At 43.3% G+C, this 21,070-nt stretch overlaps 1 protein-coding gene across 1 annotated transcript in view; it reads left to right on the top strand.

The window, feature by feature from the left end:
- Nucleotides 1-21,070, top strand: part of LOC117230343 (neuroligin-4, X-linked-like) — a 222,531-nt gene that overhangs the window by 189,549 nt on the left and 11,912 nt on the right. The window contains exons 3-7 of the mRNA XM_033487691.1: nt 3,506-3,703; nt 13,462-13,577; nt 16,553-16,785; nt 19,505-19,717; nt 19,903-20,041. Coding sequence (XP_033343582.1) covers nt 3,506-3,703; nt 13,462-13,577; nt 16,553-16,785; nt 19,505-19,717; nt 19,903-20,041 — 899 coding nt within the window. The remainder of the gene's footprint in view (nt 1-3,505; nt 3,704-13,461; nt 13,578-16,552; nt 16,786-19,504; nt 19,718-19,902; nt 20,042-21,070) is intronic.

Consider the following 21,070-nt stretch of genomic DNA (forward strand, 5'->3'; position numbering starts at 1 on the left):
TTATCGGCGATCGTGCAACGAGAAAATTGTCTGTGAATTCAGGTTCGGTCGAAAGAAATTCGTTGCACGTACCTCGCGTACTGTTCTCTCCTTTCCTCGCGATCCCTTCTTCACCTCGGCCACTCCTCATCCTCCACTTCCATTTCTCGAAATTAAATGTAAATTCCTATATTATTCCCGGCAATTTTGCTTAATATCGCGCCAGCAGTCGTGCTTTCGAATTATTCGCCAACTTCATACACGCGGTGGGACGCGACTAAAACCTCTCTTATTATCGGGTCTGCACGGAATTCCTTTCGACTTTTTCCATCAACGGTTAAGTCTACTGTACTTTCAAACAGTTGGAAGCTTAAGTCGGGGAACGCTGGCTGTGCTGATTCCAAACGCAGTGATATTTCTCACGGAAGTGAAACCAATAACTCACACCCTACTTCGAAGAACTGGGTTACTTGGCAAATTACACCGACGGACCGAGCGAGCCTTATTATTCCTAGGTCAGTCGCAAGTACACGCGCCGGAATGTTGTATCAGTGGAATTAGCTGCGAAAGCATTTTCAACAATGTTGCAAGGTCAGACAATGCATAAAGCGATTGTGCGACATCGTTAGAAACTGGAAATACACTCGATATTAATGTGCAGCGCTGCTTCAGCGCTTTCAGAAGACTGAAATTAATTTTCAACTTTGTTACAAAGCTGGCAGAGTTCGGTGCACGTTCTCCAATATCGTTGCAAGGTCGATGGGCAACTCGGAAATAATTTGCACCATTGTTGCCAAGGCCAATTATATGCGTTACCGCATATGTGCGACATCGGATATATCACAATTACATAGATCAGATTTGTTCAGCGCAACGTTACATGACAAAGTACCAAAATCGTATCCATTAATTATCAACATTGTTGGATCATTAAAACAGTGTGGTTAACGTACTGATCCTGTTTACGTCCGGCGACACTCTACCTAGACCAGGCCACACATCGCGAGCAAGATGGCAACCAGATGTCCGCACATCCTTACTGCGTATCCTCGATAGTCTTAAGGACCTATCATAAATCTAAGGAATTTTCTAACTAAGGTCCTTCAGACCCAACAAACATCTCTTTGCTAAATCGTTTTCTAAAAGTTTATTGTTTACTACGGGAAAGTTATTTTTCTCGCGTATGATGCTTCCCACTAGCAACTCTCTCTCAGGGGCGGTTAGCACCCTTCCTCATCCACCAACCTAAAAAATTAGCCAATTAACAGCGAAGTCTTTCCCTCACTCTCCCAACGAAAACTTGTCCTTAACAAATCGACTCTTTTCGTGTCATTAGACCCACCCATCGCAAGCTTTCCTCCCAAGCATCATCTTCACAGAAAGGAGTCTTTAAACATTTTTTGAACCGTCATCATCTAAGCTTACGTCGCGTACTACATTCTGTAACTTTGGCTATCAATCGAAACTCAATTATACCTTAAAGTCGTTGGAATAAACATTGATTTATACCTGTTAATTCAGTGTAAACTCAATCGAACCACTCCCTATTATCCTAACAGAAATAAGGGGATCGATCATTTCGTGACGTCGATTATCTAATCGTGACGGGAATTTACGACTCTCGTTGACGGGCTCTCCGCGAATGGTCGAATCAAACAGAACCTGGTGAACTTCGTGTTCTAATCTTACTGTCATTTTAACGCCCTATGGACACGCGTATCTTCGCATTTTTCTTCGATAAACCGGGTTCGTCTATGTTCGTGTCTAATCTTTTTATAGTTCTAAGCTGTGCGGAAAAGTTCGAGGAAAATTCAGAATCGTTTGTCACTTTGTCACCTTATCAGAAACATCTTTTCCTCAAATTCTGCACGATGGATGGGATTTTCCATGGTAGCGTACATTCGCTGGTGTATTAGTTCCTATAAAGGAATCTTCGTGCATGTCCGTGGAATATGGGTCAACGTCATGCTACCGCCTGTTCCTCGGAACCGGTGCCAAACCGATAATTCGGCTAGCTCGTCGACAGTGGAAAAATGTGGATGCCGGGAACAACGGGAGCCGGTCGGAAGGAATTTCCACGAGAGAAGTCATTCCGTTTATCGTCGTGCAAACGAGCAATTGCCAGAGGGTTGAATAGTTAAGGGTGCGAACCCAGCCGTGTCGTATCGGGTACATTGTTCGACTTTTTGAAAAGGCTAACAACGTTACGCTCGGTCGCTGTCTTTTTATTTGTTTATTCGCTTACACGTTCGATCAGACAAAAACAAATTTATTCTTCCGTTTGTTCGTTATATTACTTTTTTTCTTCCTCTACTCCTTTCCTTTGTTTTTCTTCTTTTTTCTTTTACTATTATTATTATTTCGCGCATCTTTTCGTTGTCGATCCAATCATTGTAGTCAAATAAGTCCGAGCTTTCCAAGTTAAAGCTTCTTAACTCGGTGGCCGTTGGGAAGTTTAGCTTGAACAGCGAAACTCATTAAACTCTTTATTGCTTCGCTAAGTATTGCAACAGATGTTCAAAGTTATCATTCGGAAGTTTGACTTACTATACGCAGTTGAATTATCGTTACCTGTTCCTCCTTTCCTTTCCGAAACTTGATTCTTTATTCTAAGAAGGCTGTTTCCAGTTCCACCGTAATGAACAAAACTCAAGGAGAACTAAAAAATATTTGCGAAAACAGCACGGCGGTTTTTAAAAGATTAAAGTTTCAATCGACCTCGAGAACGTGTATAAAAAATTACAGCCACGTCGCTCACGCGTCCGTTAATAGTAGCGAGGTGATTTCCAGGCGTAGAACCGAGAATCGTGAGATCCAATTAAACGACAATGAGTCGGAAGGGGCGCGTACGCCGATCAAATAATCGAACAATTTATTCCCTGGTCTCGGAATTTGCATATCGGTATCAATCGATGCGAACCATCGACATAGTATTTACGGATGGCGGGTGCCGACCGGAAAAGCTGCGATTGCTCGGTCAAAAGTGTCTTTGGCGCGCGCCAAGTGGCTTCGTTTCCTTTGAAGAGCGGAGCCATGCTCGTTTCTTACTCTTGTTCCATCCGCTTTTCAACCGGAAACGAGCTCCCATATTCGTTTACACCAGTTTACGTGCAGAGACACGGGATGTCCTAAATTCAGGTCGTAGTCTGGGTCAAGAACAGTCGCTTCGAACCGATTTCGCGTTTTATCTCTCGTTCTTACGATTCTCCATCTTGGAAGCTGTTGAAAGTCCATTTTCTCGTCTATTACGATTGTCAAGAACGCGCAGCTTTAAGATCTAAAGCAAAGAAATTCGAAGAATTTCTTCCCAGTATTAATGGACTTCAATTATTGTATTTGGCGGAGCAAAGAAAATTTACTGTATATTTACGATGGAAAAACGAACTCGCGCGCTATCGTTAAATTTATCGATTCGAATTATCCCTGATTAGGAGGGAGTCTCGATAATTTAACCGTAGTTTAGCAGCAGCCCGCGTAACATCGAAACGCGGCCAAACGAGCATAACCAGGCTTGTTTTCATTACAGGCTTTCTAAACGCCAACACGGATTCGCACTTACGCTCGCCGGCGAATTACGGCTTGATGGATCAGATCGCTGCGTTGCACTGGGTGCAAGAGAACATCGGCTACTTTGGTGGTGATCCTAGGAACGTGACGTTGGTCGGCCACGGTACCGGGGCTGCTTGTGTCAATTTCCTAATGACCAGTCACGCGGTGCCAGACGGTGAGTAGTTTTCTATTTCTCTTCTCCAAAGTATTTCGTTATGTCTGTCGTAATTGCGTTGGTTTATGAAAATCCCATTGTTTTACACTTTTAACATAATTTCACGGAATATATCGTTCGATTTTTTATTTTTTCATTTTCTTATAAATCAGAATATTCCAAGCCTGCGTCTGGGAGGAGACATCCAAACACCCTTCGATCTTCGACCGTAAAAAGACGAGAACGTGTTTGGCGAACATTTCAGTGGCTACGATCGAAAGCAAGGGAGGTTTATTTGAATATTAAAAGCACGTACGCTGATACACGGTGGTACATGGCGGTAGGGCGGGAGGGAGGAAGATCAAACGAGTTTTTTTCGACCAGTCAGAGGAATCGCGTCACTTTAATCGAATCACAGGTAATTCACCCCTCTTGGAGCGTGTAAGGGGGCAGCACGGCGTATATTTTATTTCTGTCGTGCGCCGGCCCTTGGAATAATTAACGTTGGATCACGCTAACCCTTTTAACAGGCACGTTTAGAAATAACTGATGGAATATTCAAGATTAAAGCGTTAGATGTAAACGAGGGGTGAACGGGCCTCGGACCTGACCGAACCCATAAAAAAACAGCCGCTAGCTTCCGGCGCACTTCGTTTCGGACGGCAACCCTCCTTGCTGTTGTTAGTCTTGCTCGAATACGTCGATAAAGAGCTTCCCTTTCGACTTGTCCGATACTTCGTCGCGGGAACATCGCTTTAGAGATCGTTCTCACCTTTTTTATCGTCTCGTCTGTGGAAAGAGACCCTTCTTGACGGAGCAAAGGGTATTCGCTGTAAAATGTTTGCGACCGTGTCACCCCCAAATTATCCACCGTGGCGCTTAAAACAGTCAGACTTTCCACGTACGCCTATCTACGAGCGAATAAATTTCTTTGAAACTCGACGCGACCGTATCGACCAAGGAAATTAATAACTAAAAGCTGGCGAAAATCATTTCTCAGGTCTTTCGTTGATTAGGGTCGCGTGAGCGGAAACTGGTCGGGGCTGTTTCAGCGTATGGAAGACAAATCGATCCTTCAAGGACGGGGGAAAACAACGAAGTAATCTGACCGGATCCACCTTATCGTTAACTCAACCGTACGATAATTCACTACAGCTGGAAACTGTCAATGGAGATTAGGCCAGCTGATTCTACCCCTAATTGATCACGTCTGGTAAACCACCAGCCCTCTCCTGCTTTCCGGCGACTTCCCCTGTATATGCTCCGGATTAACTTTAATATGCGCATATGGACATGATTGGACCGGCTGCTGCTAGGGAAAATTGGATGGCAAGTTACAATCAATAAGGCGTGATATTCTGGAACTTGGAGATCCGGTCGTACCGTGTTACGCAGACTCTCCGTCCAATATTCCACTTTTTCTTTAACGCTGACTAAACGTTAACATTTTTCATTTTGACAAAAATTACCTCGAATTACTTCGAATCACGAAAGAAGTAATAATTCGAGAAGAGAATCATCGAACCGAAAATTACTCGGATTATCTTAGCATCGTTCTTCGCGTCAGCTAAAAGACCAAACGAATATTCTGTAAAATATCTTCAACTTTTACTCTTTTGCCAGCTGATCTCGATGCAGGGTCTGTTCAAATCTTGCTCGAGGCCGATCAACGGGATTTACTTAGCAACCCCTCGATTTCATTCCGTCACGGTAATCCTAGTGGGACTGGAGTCGCGAAAAAGAGGACGGCAACACTAACAGCAACCAGGTTTATTGCGGCGGGCGTGACGTGCCGCGGGGAAAAGTCGCACGTTCGTCGTCGAGCAGAGCAACGCGCGTCGAGAGGCATTACGAGCGAAAGGCTCGTTTAATGAGTCTACGACCAGCAAATGCCACGCAACGCCGCCATTTGTGACGTAAAATGCGCCGTGCAATTTGCGCTGATGGCATCAGCACCGCCGGCCCGAACGATGAATGACGGCAATTCTGTACAGGAGGATCGCTTTAATGGAAAAAGCGGGCCTCGATTCGCACCACGCTATATTTCCCTTCTTTCTTTCCTTCTCTTCGCCGGGCAAATTTTTCTACGCTCTGATTACAAAATCCCATGGACATCGCTTCGCTCTAATAAAAATTTGTTTGCATTACCATCCACTGGAAAATTGTTTGCCAAGCGCGGCTTTTAAAAAGCAGATATTTGACGATAGATTAGAGAATCGATAATAGGAATTTTACATGGGACGTAGAAAGAACTTGTTTTACTACAGTTGAACAAATTTGTGTGCAGAGTACAGTTGGATTATGAATTACTGATAAACAACGCCGGTAAAATTGATTGGTTTAATTAATTGAAAGAGCAGGCTAGCCTGCGTATCGTGGAAAGTTATGCATTTCTTTTTTAATTATCCAGACTCAAAGTAGACTGCGTGCTCGACGAATCTCGCCGCTTATCAGAGCGTGGTTTTTATACCGTTCTCTGTGATTTATACGCGGCCACAACGAGAACTCGCGTAATCTTAACGTGCCGCCTGTCACAGGAGTACAACGCTCCGAGTACTAGTTCAAAAGAATTCTCGCGCGATTTCATTACTACGATCGATTTACATTAATTTTTCATCGTTCAAACGTAGTTTATAAATATATATGAGAAGCGATCTACCCGAACGGCATATCTAAATTCTCGCATTGCATTTTTCAAGACAGAAAAAATGTAGAAAGTGCAAAATAATTCGGAACTTATGTTTTCATGAAAACATAGTAATCAGCCAGTTTGATCGCTTTGATAGCGTCGGGTAATTAATTATCTCGAGCATCAGCACGGTAACACTCATTGCGAGATGTGCCACCATCTGAATTCGGACGGAGCTTAGAATTTCTAAAAAAGAAAAAATTCGCTCGCAATGCTGACAAAAGTATGCGAGGAACTTGGTCGCAATTACTAAAACGCCAGGTGAGAAACGTTAGTATTATCCCGGCCGATCGATTCGAAATCGAACCGCTAGCTCCTCTAACCGGTCCTTCTCTGATGGTGTCTAATCCGTAGAGTTTAATCTACGCAAGCAACCGGCTCCGAATGGATAATGTCCGCGGTTAGGAACTCTCTATCAGGTGGCAGGCCAAACAGAATCGCTATCAGCTACGATCCACCAAAGAGGAGATCACACCCTGGTCGACCTCGTTCGTCCACTCTACATAAATACTCGTCCTTGTCTGGGAATCTGCCGGTGTATTTGGCCACCGGTTTCGAACCGTGCAATCGTCGATTGAAAGATCGCCGCAGGATTCGTTGTTCAAGACTTGTTAATCGTTTGAGATTTTCCTGTCGGAGTAGAACGTTGTTTCGATTGCCGGCGCTCGATGAAAGTAATCGAGAGCTAGAAATTTTACCGATGATGCAGGAACTGTAAATCAAGAGCCATTTTTCAAGAGAGACCAATAACCTTCGTGGTGGTTCCGCGTCTGTGGAATGTATGGTATCAGCGAAGTTGCACGGATGTTGGTCCAATTAATTTTGGTGGTAATCGCGGAGGTAGAAATATCGCTCGGTATTGTTGGATATTGTAGTTCGGTTGTGTATTACGTGTTCGAAGCAAACGAGTCGTAGCTACTGAAAATAGAGATGAAAAATGGTCGATCTCGATGGAATTCTTCTAACCATTTTCTGCCTTCCCGTTTTTATCGTTGCGTCTTTTGTTTCTTCCGCGAAAAGAGAAATCCTTCGACTCGGTGATTCGTTATTCGCCACGCATGGAACGAGGCAATTGGCAAATTAGAATATACGTAGATACCGGGCAAAATTCGACACCACAAATCATCCATTAAGTCACAGCTCGCTGATTAATCCTTTGGGCTCCATTCGTCTTACTAATAAACTGCCGGCTATGCTGTCTCAGTTTGAATCCACAGGTACAGCACAAGGCGTTCCACGTAGCCATGGAACGTTGTCTGCGTATTCCTTCAAGCTTGATAAATTGCCATCCGCGATCTTCTGACCAATTGAAATTCGTAAGCGCGTCCTTTCAAAACCAACCGAACGATCTATTAATTAAAATTTTTGATCTCTGAGCGCTCGTTACGCTTTGGCGCATCTACGCTTATTCGCCCGATGGGTGTCGACCGTTCGTTCTTTGATAACACCAAGTTACCATCATTGGGTGATTCTCGAGTTCTCGACAAGAACAAAAATACGGTCGCTGTCGAAGCGTTGGAAGAAAAGAATCGCGAGTAAAGGCATAGATCAAATCGCTTCCCTAACGAGGTCGTTTCACGTTGTGCCCGTTTCTGACCGTAAGAGGAATCCCTCGCGTCGCCGACGACGAAACGATTTCTTCCTTGGTCGAGTGCCGGCTCGAGAGGAGAGCACTGGCATGGCCAATGAGCGTATTCAATAAAACATGAGAGCTACGAAATCGATGTTATCGGCCCAGTTTCGCTTCTCTCGATTAACCCTTAGCCTGGGGGATCGCTTGAGATGTTGCGCGCGCTAATCACGACTCTTCCGCCGGCTGATATCGATATTTTTCCAATCTGCGATTGCGTTCTCATCTGGACTGTATAATTGGAAAAAATCTGAACGCTTCGATGCGGATGTGAAAAATGTATAGATTGAAAGATTTTAATTAGAACATGCAGCGATAGATGATTTTTCTTTTTATCAGTAATCCGTGCATAAGGAAACTGAAGAAACATTGAGCAACCTCACATTGATTAATTGCGATATCCGAGTTTCTCCGCTCTTTTCGTTTGATACCGTCGACGCAACAAAATTCGATCATATTTTTACTCGGCTGAGAAAATCAATACACGCCTACGAAATCGTCTCTGCGCTGTTCATCCGCGTGTTAGCTTCAACTTAGCGAAAAGCTTCGAATACGAAAACAGAGAACGTTCCAAATACGGTCCAACAGAAGCGTATGAGAAGAAGAAGAAATATGAAACGCGAGATAGCACGAAGTTAACGTGACGGATAGACAACGATCGTTGGGAAAAGTTCGTGTCGCGACGCCTGCGGCCACTTTCGGACCGGAAAAGACGAGAGAACGGAAGATGCGGAGGAAAAGACAGATCGATATTGCATGTTCGACTATCCATTACCGTGCTGTGAAATGACGTACAGCTGGCAGCGCAGCAACGGACGCATATGTGTCTATGCACGCGTGCAACGCAGCCTGTGCATTTATTACCAGCAATCTGGTAACTCGAGGTCTTGGAAGGTATCGCTAATGAATCTGTGTCGGGCAGCCGGCACTTGAATCTCGAATTTCTAAAAATTGCATGAGAGTTCGAAACGTAGTACTCAAAATGTAGTTTGATCTCTTTAGGGACGAACTTTATAACAACTGGAATAAGATAATTTCTTATTTCCCGATCGTGATACGTTGATAAATGTTATACGCGATAAGCAACGTAACGGGAAACGCGGTGAAAAGTCTAAGGCTGTTCTCAGACGATCAATGATACTGTCAATATTCCAAAGTTCTCAACGAAACTGTAGTTTGTCAATAGATATCGATAATATTGTATCGACGATACGTATCGATCCTTTTAGTTGAGAATCTTGAAATATCGACGATACATATCGATGGCCCGAGGCTATCTTAGAAAAAGTAACGTTGACATATAGTTGTGGTTATTAAATTGCATCTTTCGAAGTCGTGCTTCAATTAAATAAAAAAGCTGCACATCCACGTACGCGTTAGTATTTCTGAAGAGGCAAACTTTTCTCAACGAAAGAACGTTTCGTTATTCTTGATACCAAAATAAAGATAAGCAGCTTAAGGATGCTTCGTATTCGGATACTTTTTATTCATGCAGACCGATTTGCCATTTTTTTACAAGTATAATAACTTACCGTCGTTAGCTGACACGGGTCCCACGGCGCTGTTTACGCTTTGCATATTTTCCTCCGTGACCAATAGATACCCGGTGTCGTTACCAGAAACGGTATCCTATCAATTAATTCAACAACGCCTTGCAATTACTTCATCCATGGAAACGTATTTAGAAACGTCTCTCGTTCCCCTGGAGGATTTGAAAAAATTCTGAATTCTCAAAAAAAAAGAAGAACGTCGCTCGACATCGTCGTTCCGCTTACAGAAAATAAAGTGTCTATCGAGGATCCCTGCGGTGGCCGTGAATCACGGTTCGATTAATAGATACGCAAAGGCAGGAAATGCAACTGGAAAATGCATTTTTCCGGTGCGATGGACGAAAATGAAATGGAGCAAAACGAAGGCTCCCGCGATGCTTACTCGTTCCTTGTCGGCTTCATAGCGAAGAAAACGAAATCGATGAAAACTGCGATCGCCGAGCAGAAACGACTTCCCTCGGAGGTTTCAATTCTTTTACAGCGAAGGAGAAGAAAAGAAGAAAGGTAAGGTGAAATACGAACGGGGAACGGTTAATGCGGCGAGAGACCGCGAATATTCACGCTGAAGATTGTATTTATAATCGCGAGAAAAGAGGAAAAACTTGTTCAAGTGGTCGGTTAATTTAAATATCGACCGCATAAACATTCGTACGAGAGAAGAGGACGGTAAGCCGCTTGCAAGTTATGAATATTACCAGCGAACGTAAGCTTCTACTGTCCGACCCCTCGCTGCCCTCTTCTCTGTGCCTCCTCTACCTCCTTGATCCTCTTCTTGATTCCCTCGTAAACTCGACTGGAAAGGCATAGTCATCTTCTCCGAAGCACGGCGATGCTGACAACTGCCGTGGATGATAAGTTAATAAGCTTTGCCGGAAACGAACACCAAGCGTGACGTTCGGAAGGAAAAATCGCCGAGGAAAAAACAGCGCGTTGATATTTGGTAATATCTCGAATATGTTTGCCATGCGATGCATTCGAGCGAGAATCATTCGAAATTTATAGCTTTCGGAACAGCAATAAGTAGAATGAATAGAATGAGATCGTAGTTATACGTCGGTTCGTGGCATTTATATTTCATTCGCAGAAACTCCGGACTCTGCGTTGTTTCGTTGTTTGACTAAAATAACGTTACGATAAAAATAGATCGACTCGCGTTCATAGAGAAACGTTGAGAGTAACTGGAAAAATTGAATGCGAAATTTGCAATCACGGTGTTATTTCTACGAGTTGAACGCTTTCCACTCGTATCCAGGGACAATGTTCCGAAGAAAAGAGAGTAATTTGAAGTATGCGTGGTAATAGTACGCATTACGCCAAGTCTCGCATTTTTCTCACTTGTGCAGGTTATCAAGATAATGTACGTCAGAGAAATTGCTTATGAAATATCGCAGCAGCCTTTTCTCTATATCCCTAGGCATCCTACGAATACGAGTAAAACGATGCATCAATTTATATGCGGAACTTAACGTTAATGGTATTGCGATAGAAATGGTACGAAATATTCCGAAAGAACGTCGTAAGAGCATTTCCATGACTTTCACCAAACTCAAATGACTCGGACATCGTCACACCTTTGATACTCCTTAGCGTAAATTCTAAACAAAGATTCATCGAAATGCCACCTAACTCTCTCCGAGTAAATATTAAAATTATGAAATGCAAATAGCTCTAAGTCCGTAAGCTTTCAATCTTCTAGTCTCAATAACGTTTCGGCCTAGTCTACGGTGCAAGTATAATGGTATAAGTGAGCCATTGGCTGAGACATGCTTCGTTTATTATCCGAGCTGAGAGCAAGTTTTAAAGTGATAAACTCATGGTTGAACAATTCGAGAGACGTACCTCTCAGTGTGTAATATACTTTAAACCGACGGATGTTGAGCTACTCCATCTTACTTGCTGTCCAACACGGAATGTGCATGTTAATGGGCAAGTTGACAGATTAATTTTCCCGTGAGTGGATACCGTGCAATCATGCTGCGTAATAACACTTTAACGAGTGTTTTTGCGACAGGGCCTATGACCATGTGTTTACATGAAAGCTGTTAGATTTTTTTTTTTTTGCAAAATTAAACGTGCGCGAATTGCGAAAGAAATCGCTGTCAAATTTGCGGATGATAATTTCTTCTCTAACGGCGATTCTATGCTGTTGAGGTTATTCGATGTGTAAACAGAGAAAACTCGTGGATAAATTGTAAGGCAGAAAATATATTTAAATAGAAGTGTAATTATAACTAAGAATACAATTTGAGCTGGTCCAGATCCGCGCGCTAGCTGTGTTAGCCAATAACTGGAAACCCCGAAGCCAACGTCGCCTGTCTACTGTTCATGGTCTGTCTTCGTCGCAGTCTTTTGTCTACACGCTGTCAGTGCTTGAGAAAACTAAAAAGACCAGATGTAGAGTTTTCTTAAAAGTGATGACCACTTCAACATATGCAAACGTGGAAATTTGAGGCTACAAATTAACAACGATAACGAGCCATTTATGTAGATGCATCTATGTATGTCGTATTTATAACTGGCTGACTTGGACAGCACTGTATACAGAAACGCACTTAGTTGGAGAAACCGTCAGTCACCGATTGTCCCGTCTGAGTGACACATACGGAGACAGCCAAGGGATAGACTGTTTGAATCGGCTGAAACACGAACATCGGTGCTAGTCGTAGCTAATGGATCAACGCACTTGAGGAGATGATAAGAGTCGTATTCGTGCAAGATTCTCGAACGCGTATCGACAGCCTTCATCGTTACAGAGTCATTCACGTGGACGTACGTCACCGACGATGACATCCCGATCATTGCTCGGTTCATCGATACGATTGACGAAACCAATTTGTTACGTATCTCCGACTACCTACGCTTTTCCCTTTTCTTCGTTCGTTGATCGTTGTAAAATCTATTTCTCAGCCGTGGACGAAACACAGAGATCGGAAGGACGACAGAAAACCGCAGGCGTCGCGAATTCATCAGAGTATCCAGCGACAAAATCTCCGAGGTCGAATCCTTTGCGCCCCGATACGAAGATTAACGACTCCCAAGTTTCCGATTAAACTCAGCCAGCTGATTACGAGGGAGAAGCAGCTTTTGTCTACCGAGTGGCGAAACAACGTTATCTGGATTCTCTAACGAAGCCAGCCGAAACCGCGATAACCGGTTGCTTGAAAACATGTATCGAGTCCACGCGAAATCCTGCTGCTTCTCTCGAAACGTAGCATCGTTGGATCTTTCCCGAGATAATGATGTACCTTGGCGAACTGTCGCGATAATGTTACTCGGCGAACACCGCCTTACCGATACGAAGATTAACGACGGTTAAGATTTAAGTAACTTCCATGAGAAATCCTGTTTTACGGATATCAAGGTCGATAAAATCATATCGCGTTCGCGAAACGCGATATTACAGTACACATCGTGTTTCCCTTAGATCCACGTTCGCAGAGAGTCGAAATGAGATTTCGAAATTTCTCCAATTCAATTTTATTTCGTCGATGATTTATGATAGCGGAAAGGCAGGAAACCGACGAAGCTGTTTGGCAAGCAAAGATCCGCGAGGCTAAGGGTTTCCTCGCCCAGCCATTTAGGATCATATTTTTAAACTGCTACACGTGCTGCTTTCATGCCAAGCGACCAGATCAATTCGCGGCAATGCAAGGATGAAGACTACGTTGGCTAAATCGCTCCATCTTTTTCACGATAATAACTTAATGAGAAAAAATCGCTACTTTTAGGATTTATCTGTACGTTAATTTTTGTTACATTAATTTTAATTGCGTTCAAAGCGTTTCTTGTTTCGATGGTCCGACGGAAAGGATGGAAATTACGGACTGGCAAAGTAGTAGTTGTACGGCTGTGTGTAGTTGTACGTACGCAAGATGGATAACCATCGGTCATTACTTTTTAATTGTTGCAGGCTTGCTGTTTCATCGCAGCGTTCTAATGTCTGGTAGCGCGCTTTCACCATGGGCGCTGGTGAGAGGAGCTGCAAATTACGCTCTGCAAGTTGCCAAACATCTAAATTGCTCGTGGGTGAGTATTGCTCGGAGTGCATTACATTAAGGTCTCCGGTTCGGCGACAACTCCGAGGCAAATAAACCGCCGTCAGACATTCCCCGCGAGGGAAACAATTCTCGCTCTCCTTCTCTCTTTCTCTTTCTCAATACTTTCGTACATACGATACCGACAAACGTACAACCGTATTAGTTTTCTTGTTGCAAGAAATTCTTGACTACCTGGAGCGTAGTCCACCCGATTAAAAATTATGTTTAAAACATGAAGGAAGAGAACTTTTAACTTAAAAATCAGCCAGGGAAACATATACTGAAGCGTGCACGAGGGTAGAACGGTATATCGTGCTTATACTTTAAAACATCTGGCACAAGGAAGAAAATACAGAAGAACGAAAACGCAGAAAATTATCAATCAGGAGAAATGTCGTAAAAACAAAGGAGAATCGGAAAATATCGCATGTACTAATGGCGATTAGAACGGCGCATAAAAGGGAACGAGTGAACAATGTAAAAAATGAGACTCGAAGAGCAAAGCGAGATGCGATGACGATACAGATACACGAAGAATAACACACACTTTCCTGGAAAATACTGAACCGAACGTCGGACATTATTTTCGATCGTGTATCGCCGGTAGTTTAATTGTATTGGACGGTAGGGGATATTTTCGTATCGCGATGCGTTGGCTGCGTTAAAACGCGAAACGCGCTGTAACTCCCGATGGGGTTGTTGCGCGATGTCCGCCGCACATATTAGCTTAATTGAAATGCATCGTTAATATAATTGCTAGTGCGTAACTAACGGATGTAAAAACATCGCGTTCTTGCCGGTTTCGTTTGATACTTTAATTTATGTACGACCGTGTTACGCTTCCGTGTTATGCTTCCGTGTCGCGACAATATCCGCTCGAGCCGCATTTCTGAAATCGCTCACCGGTGGAACTAAAGTTGTATCGCGCGAGCGGATTCTTGGCTGTTGAAAAACACCGTAACGAACGCGACTTCGGGAAAATTTGTTAAACGAAGGATAGTTTGCAGAACGTTTACCGAAACTGGGCATCGATTTGTTAGCTTGTCAAATGATCCAACGAAACTCCGTTTATTTGAAATTCATCCATTGAAATTGAACGAGACTGAAATTTTAGTGATTGGACTGAACTATTGCTTTATTTCGCTAAACCTCCATCGTATACGAACCGTTTATCCCTGGTGATTCTGTCAAACGGAATGCCGTAATGGTTTAATCGGAGCGTTTAAAAAGTTCCCTATGAATATAAATACATATCGCAAATACCGTCATATCCAATGCACAAAGTGTCTGGCTATGCACCATCCCTTTCCACTCAGACCGTATTCTATCCACTGCCACGATTCCAAGTTTGCGAATGGAATAATCAAACGCTGATCTTTGCTACCCTCTGCAACAATTGCAACGAATAGAACTGCAGCTGTAGAGGAATATACATGGTAGGAGAAAGAATCTCGATTTCATCGTAGAACGTCGAGAGGCAATACCAAATGCGCCACGGCTACTCGTAGCCACTTCTCTATTCCCTGGCGAAACACGTTCTAGATAGGCTAAACAGATCCTCGATTTGCAGCCGATTGAAAATAACGATTAAACGCGAAATCGGGGTAAGAGCGTCCCAATTGTTTCCCGAACCAACTCCTCTTCCTCTACAGCCGCTATTTCCCGTTGTTCCCGTCGAGTGGTAAAAATAAAAACAAAAAAAGAAAAAAAAAAAAGAGGGACAGCCCGAACGAAATGGAAAACGATACGGGATTATGTTATGCGAGCCGATAGCCGCGGTCCAGTCAGAATTGATTGAATTTGTTGCGGGCGAAAAATGACGAAATTAATTTCGTATCGGATTTGGAGAGCCTGCGGGCTACAGTTCGATTAGAAATATAGCGAGCGGCGATCATCGGCGTTTCGTTGTGCACTCGAATTCGGATCGATTCTCGCGATTTTTAATGCGAGAGACGCTTCGCGGATGAAGCCACGAATATCTCGAATGAGATTGAACGTTATCGTCGAATCGAAGATAAGTGGCTTCGCCACTTTACATAGAAACGTATCAATTCCGAAGATCGAAATGTCGATCAAAAATTTATCCTTGGCGAAAATTTACTTGGAAAATTATAACGCTAAATCTGATGAAATCCTGTTCGATCTTTTACGTCGGTTGGCCGAGATCGAACGTACACGAGAAAGAGGTAGAACCTATCGGTCTAATTTTACGGTTTAGCTGCGCGAGAATCTGTGCTAGGGCTGCAGGCGAGAGGAAACCAATCACGGAGCGAGAAACCAGGCCGCGATGTGCTTCAACCCCCAAAAATTCCCCGGCGAAATTGTCAAACCTTCCATCTCCTCCTGCCGTCCACCCTCGTGCTCCGTTCGTTCGAAAATTGGAAACTCCTCCGCGAAGTCGACGCTTCCGACTAGCACTCCAACATATTAAGGCGTCGATTAAATTCGTTAAACCAACGAATCGATGCTCTCGCGCAAGATCGACGAACCTGCAGGGGGTGCAATTTGTTCATCCCCCCAAATTTCCTCGACACAGCAGCTCGGTCGACGTTCGATTGTGGCTAGCCTACGTCTGTCGAGAGCAGGATTTCCAAAGGCGATTACAGGGCCGGTCACTAAAGCAATTCATTTGCGTGCGACCGAATTAAAGCGAATCGGTGCATCGTCATTGCGTTCCGCTCTGTGCAACTCGCGTTTACCAATCGCCGATTCACCTCTTCTCGAGGTACCGCAATATCGATCTGATCTTTGTGACAACGCTACCCATTGTCTAACGTAATTATCTCTTCCTTTTTCTTCTTTTGTTTTTGCTTTCTTTCATTAGTTACATATTTACTCGCGAACCTACCTATTCTTTACGACTTGTCTCTGTTACCGCGCGTGTAGCATCTATAAACGAGATTTCTCGTACTCATCGCACGAGTATAGGTACTTTTCTTATTAAAAATTTGCTTGTTTGTTCAGGCCGCAGGTGATCCCCAGGCATTGCTCAAATGTCTGAGAGAGGTGCCGCTGAACGCGCTGGTTTCGGTCCCCGTAAAAGGGTTGGAATTCGCGCCTGCTTTCGGACCCAGCATAGACGGCGTGGTGATCGATCCAGGCGATCCTGACGATCAGGATTTCACTCTGCAAGTGGACACGATCAATACGTTGAACAACATCTTGATGCGGAAGGACGTCGTATCGAAACTCTCGAGGTACTTCCGGCCTCGGTCCTTCTTCATTTCCTCCTATTTTCCCTCGCGTTTTCCTCCATGTCGTCCTGTATATTCGAATATCCTAGAATTTTATCCAATTTTCCATTGCAAACGCCTGAATATTACGCGTGAAGAACAAGAAAACTCGGGGATGATAAATATTCTAGAAATGATAAGGTGTTTCATAATTTTACGGTGAATTTCATTTGCAATTGTCCGGTAAACACGCGAAAATCTTCTCCTGGCATTTCACTACGATTTCTCGATCTACCCCAAAATTCATGGAGCGTACGCCTGTTTGGTTTCATCGTGAATTTCAACTTATCCCGCATAATCGTGGATACGTCCATGGTATATAACATGTTGCAGGTAAGACTGGAACAAAACAGCGGTCTCGTTACGTGGCTAAACGGAGCATGCTAACTAACCGGGAAGATCCACAGGAAAAAGCGGCGAGTCTCTCTTATTCGGCACGTGAAATGTGGCCAACAAGTACGACTCGTCTTTCTCCACTCTCCTATTTTCCCTCCCCTGTATTCCCCGTTCTTGCTCGCACGTGCTTCACTTTCCTCCTTCCCGTTTTCCGTCCCGCTCGTTTTATCTTGCGACGTTTCACTGTCTTGTCAAATCTTTTGCCGCTTTTTATTTTCCCTCTTTCCCTTGATCACTCTCTCGCCGACACCGTACTCTTCCTTTTACCTCCACCTCGAACCTTCTACCTTCCCTGTTTTGCCGTCACTAGCCTGTTCTTTATTCGATTCTTCCCCGAGATATTACAACTCCAACGACACCGTGTTTTTGATTTCGTTAATTGCATCGTCATTCGTCCTAGCGGAAACTTGTTATTAGTTTGAATCGAAAGACGACAACTCGAGCCTCCTTTTCACTTTATCATTCCTTTACCCTTTTGTGCTTGACCGTCGTCCATTTTTTTAAAACTCGGTTTCTTAATTTCCGCTCAAATCGTTCGTATTCATTTTCCGCTACGATTGCTCCCACTCATGAACCACCGTTTTGCTTTTAATCGTTTTACACCTGCGGCGAACACGTGTACGCGCGGCACTTTTAATTACTCGAGTTTCCTTTTAGAAGTTTTCGTTGTTGCGGCTGGACGACAAGGTACGTTCCCTTTGTCGTTCCCTGACGAGTCTCCTGTCCGAAACGCAATTCCGTTTGTTGGAGTAATTTAACGATTGCGACGTTTAGCCAGCCAACACGGCGAGCAACGATTCGAGTATTTATAGAGCGGTGTATCGTCGTGGAAAAATGTTTTTACCCGTCGCGTTCAACGAGAAGAGAACGGAGTCGCACAAAGACTTCCGACAACGAATAACGAAACGGCTAAATGTCGACTGGGGCATAATTTTTTGAGCATTGGCTGGTAGAAACGAAAAGGTAGTTGTTTTTAATTTCCAAGGAAAAGATCATTAACATGAAACAATTAGAGGGACAGCAAAAAAGCTCGAAGAGCATATTCAAGCACGGTGTATTAACGTTTCGCGGTCGTATTGAGGTAAAATGGGTACTGTAGCGATCAGAATTAATTTTCATTTAGACTTGAAAAAGAGAATCTTCGAGTGTCCTAAAATAATATGCGAGCAGAGAATTGTTAGACACAGAACAATTCCGAAATCGTTGAATTACCCTCGTCAACTAGTTCTCTACGTTTCGTCCTTTGTCACGATCGGTCTTTGTTCTCCTTTGTCGTCGCGATTCTTTCGAACGTTCGTGCGTTTCGTGCTTTCACTCGTGTTCCATTCTCGATCCATTCTCGATCGGAGCAGTAGCCTTTCGCTGCAACGCCTTTAGCCCCGCGATAAATAAATGATCCTGCGGAGGTTTTGCGCTATCAGACGCGTAACGATAACGTTAAAGGGAATGGAAATCGTTGAAACGAGCCGCGTTTCTTCCCGCCGACGTTCCTGTGAGTATCGCTGAATGTCCCGGTTCGCTGAGAGCGCCGAGTTAATTTGTCTCGAATAGAGAGACTCTTTCGCTTTCCATCTGTCTATCTATTTCTATTACCTTCTTTCATCGGGTGAACATTGGACGAAGAATCAGGAGGAATGGAACAGCTGAACCGTGTGTGTAATTATGTTACGTTTAATGAAGAAGACGATGGAGCGTCAACAAAGGCGCGTTCCATTTCTACGCCATGTACATATACACACGCGCACTCTGTTCCTACGAACGTATTAAATTTCAAACAATTTTCCTTCTACCGTAGTACGAGGAATATACTTGCCTTGTCAATTACAGTTAATGAGATCGACGCCTTCGATTAGTTTAAAGAACAGAACGTCATCAATCTTTTTTTTTTTTTTCGTCGGGAAAATATGTGAAATGTGAAAAGAAAAATAAAACGAAATATAGAAACGAGTACAATAAGTATGATCAATAATACGCCATTCAGACGTCCTCCATGACATTTTCGCAGTATTTTCCTCGATAATTAGCCAGAATAGAATCAGGATGTAGATATTCACGTATTTGATATATTGATCAGCGTGTAATATTTGTTTCGTCGTTCGTGTTCGAAATGATACGTAAATATGAATAATCCCGACATAATGAGGCAAAACTATTTACATCATTATGATCTGTCAATGAAATGCCATTAAACTCTGTAATTAATACAGCAAACAATGTCACTTGCCCAAGCTTCGCCAGTAAAAAACGGCTCAAACAATTTCACATTGATTTACCATTTACATTCCAGATACGATCTGATGATCGGTGTTGTCCGATCGGAGGCGTATTTCGCTTTAACGGCGGATGACGCGCAGTACGGGATCGAGGCTGACAGAAGAACAAAAATTCTACGCGAGTTTGTACGTAACACGTACACGTATCATCAAGCAGAGATCTTGGCGACGATAATCAACGAGTATACCGACTGGGAACGACCTGTTCAACATCCAGTGAACATAAAGTGAGCGCAAAGATTAAACTATGTCCTTTCTCGCAACCAATTTCTAGGAAAGTTCTAATACTCCTGTAAAACGCGACTTGCATCATTCTCAATGCACGTGATCTTAGCCGATCCGTTCGAATTTTCATTTTGCTTGTTTCGCAAACTTCCATTTATGAAAGTACTTTTTCCTTTCTGTGTTCCAGAGACGAAACCTTGGAAGCTTTAGGAGATGCCAACACCGTGGCACCGGCTACGAGAACAGCAGACCTTCACAGTCAATCCCATCGAAACTCTTACCTGTACGTGTTCGATTATCAGACAAAGTTCGGCGATTATCCTCAGGTACGTTTACAACGATTCAGCTTTGCTAACAAAACGTGTAAGCGAGTTAAAAAGTTCTTGGAAGTAACGGTAACCGCGATAGGAGGGCGAAATGATCCATAATGCAATCAGGGAGCCAGTCATTAACCCACATCTCGTATATTTTATTACTAACGATGATACATTACGCCATTTCTTCGCATATTCACCGTGCCTCCTCGTTCATTCAAATTTAAATCCCATTCTTCAGGCCGCGCATCCGTTTCCACCATGACGTTTCGTAGTTTAGTGGCGCAAAATGAAAGGCGCTTTCCATTGCCGGAGTACGAAGCGTGAAACTAGAAAAATTGCGTTTCGCGTGGCAAACGGAATCGTCGATCGATAAATCGTGTTTATAGAGGATCGATCAAACTGGTTCTTTCGATGAAAATTCCTTTTCGTTAAGTCGAACGTTCTTCAGCGCTGCTCGTCTCACGCGTTTAAGTATAAAATATTCTACGGTGAATTAACGAAAGAGCAACAAACAAGAGATTATACCTGATAAACGTGTTAATTTATAATTTGAGAAGCACCGGCTAATTTTGCACGGCTTTGCATCGTATTTTGAAACGGCGAACGCCACGAATTTTCCCTTTGTAATGGTGGTATTGTGTTTCTCGGGGAGAGTTCGTTCATTATCGTAAACATAAGCTCGACGGACGTATTGTAAACGAGGTAAAATGTATTCTTCTGTTTAAATTGGGCAATACTTTCCTGATATATTTCTTCGCGTTGACGGACGTCGTAAAATCACAGCAAGACAAACGAAATCCCAGTCTTTTTATTTCACGCGAGAACAAATCAACACGCTCTACTGCAAACGTCTGAAATAAAAGAAAAACCAGAATATAGAAACGAAAATAAATGAATAACGCGAAATTGATTCAATGAAAATGTAAATATAACATCGAAGAGATTCGTATGAAATATTTCAACATCGTTAAAACCTTTGTCGTGTAAAATTATTCAGTTACAAAATTCACCGTGAAAATTAACAATATGTTTTTGGAA

Source organism: Bombus vosnesenskii, unplaced genomic scaffold (genome assembly GCF_011952255.1).
Source record: "Bombus vosnesenskii isolate JDL3184/JDL3185 unplaced genomic scaffold, Bvos_JDL3184-5_v1.1 scf7180000013266, whole genome shotgun sequence".
Classification (NCBI taxonomy): domain Eukaryota; kingdom Metazoa; phylum Arthropoda; class Insecta; order Hymenoptera; family Apidae; genus Bombus; species Bombus vosnesenskii.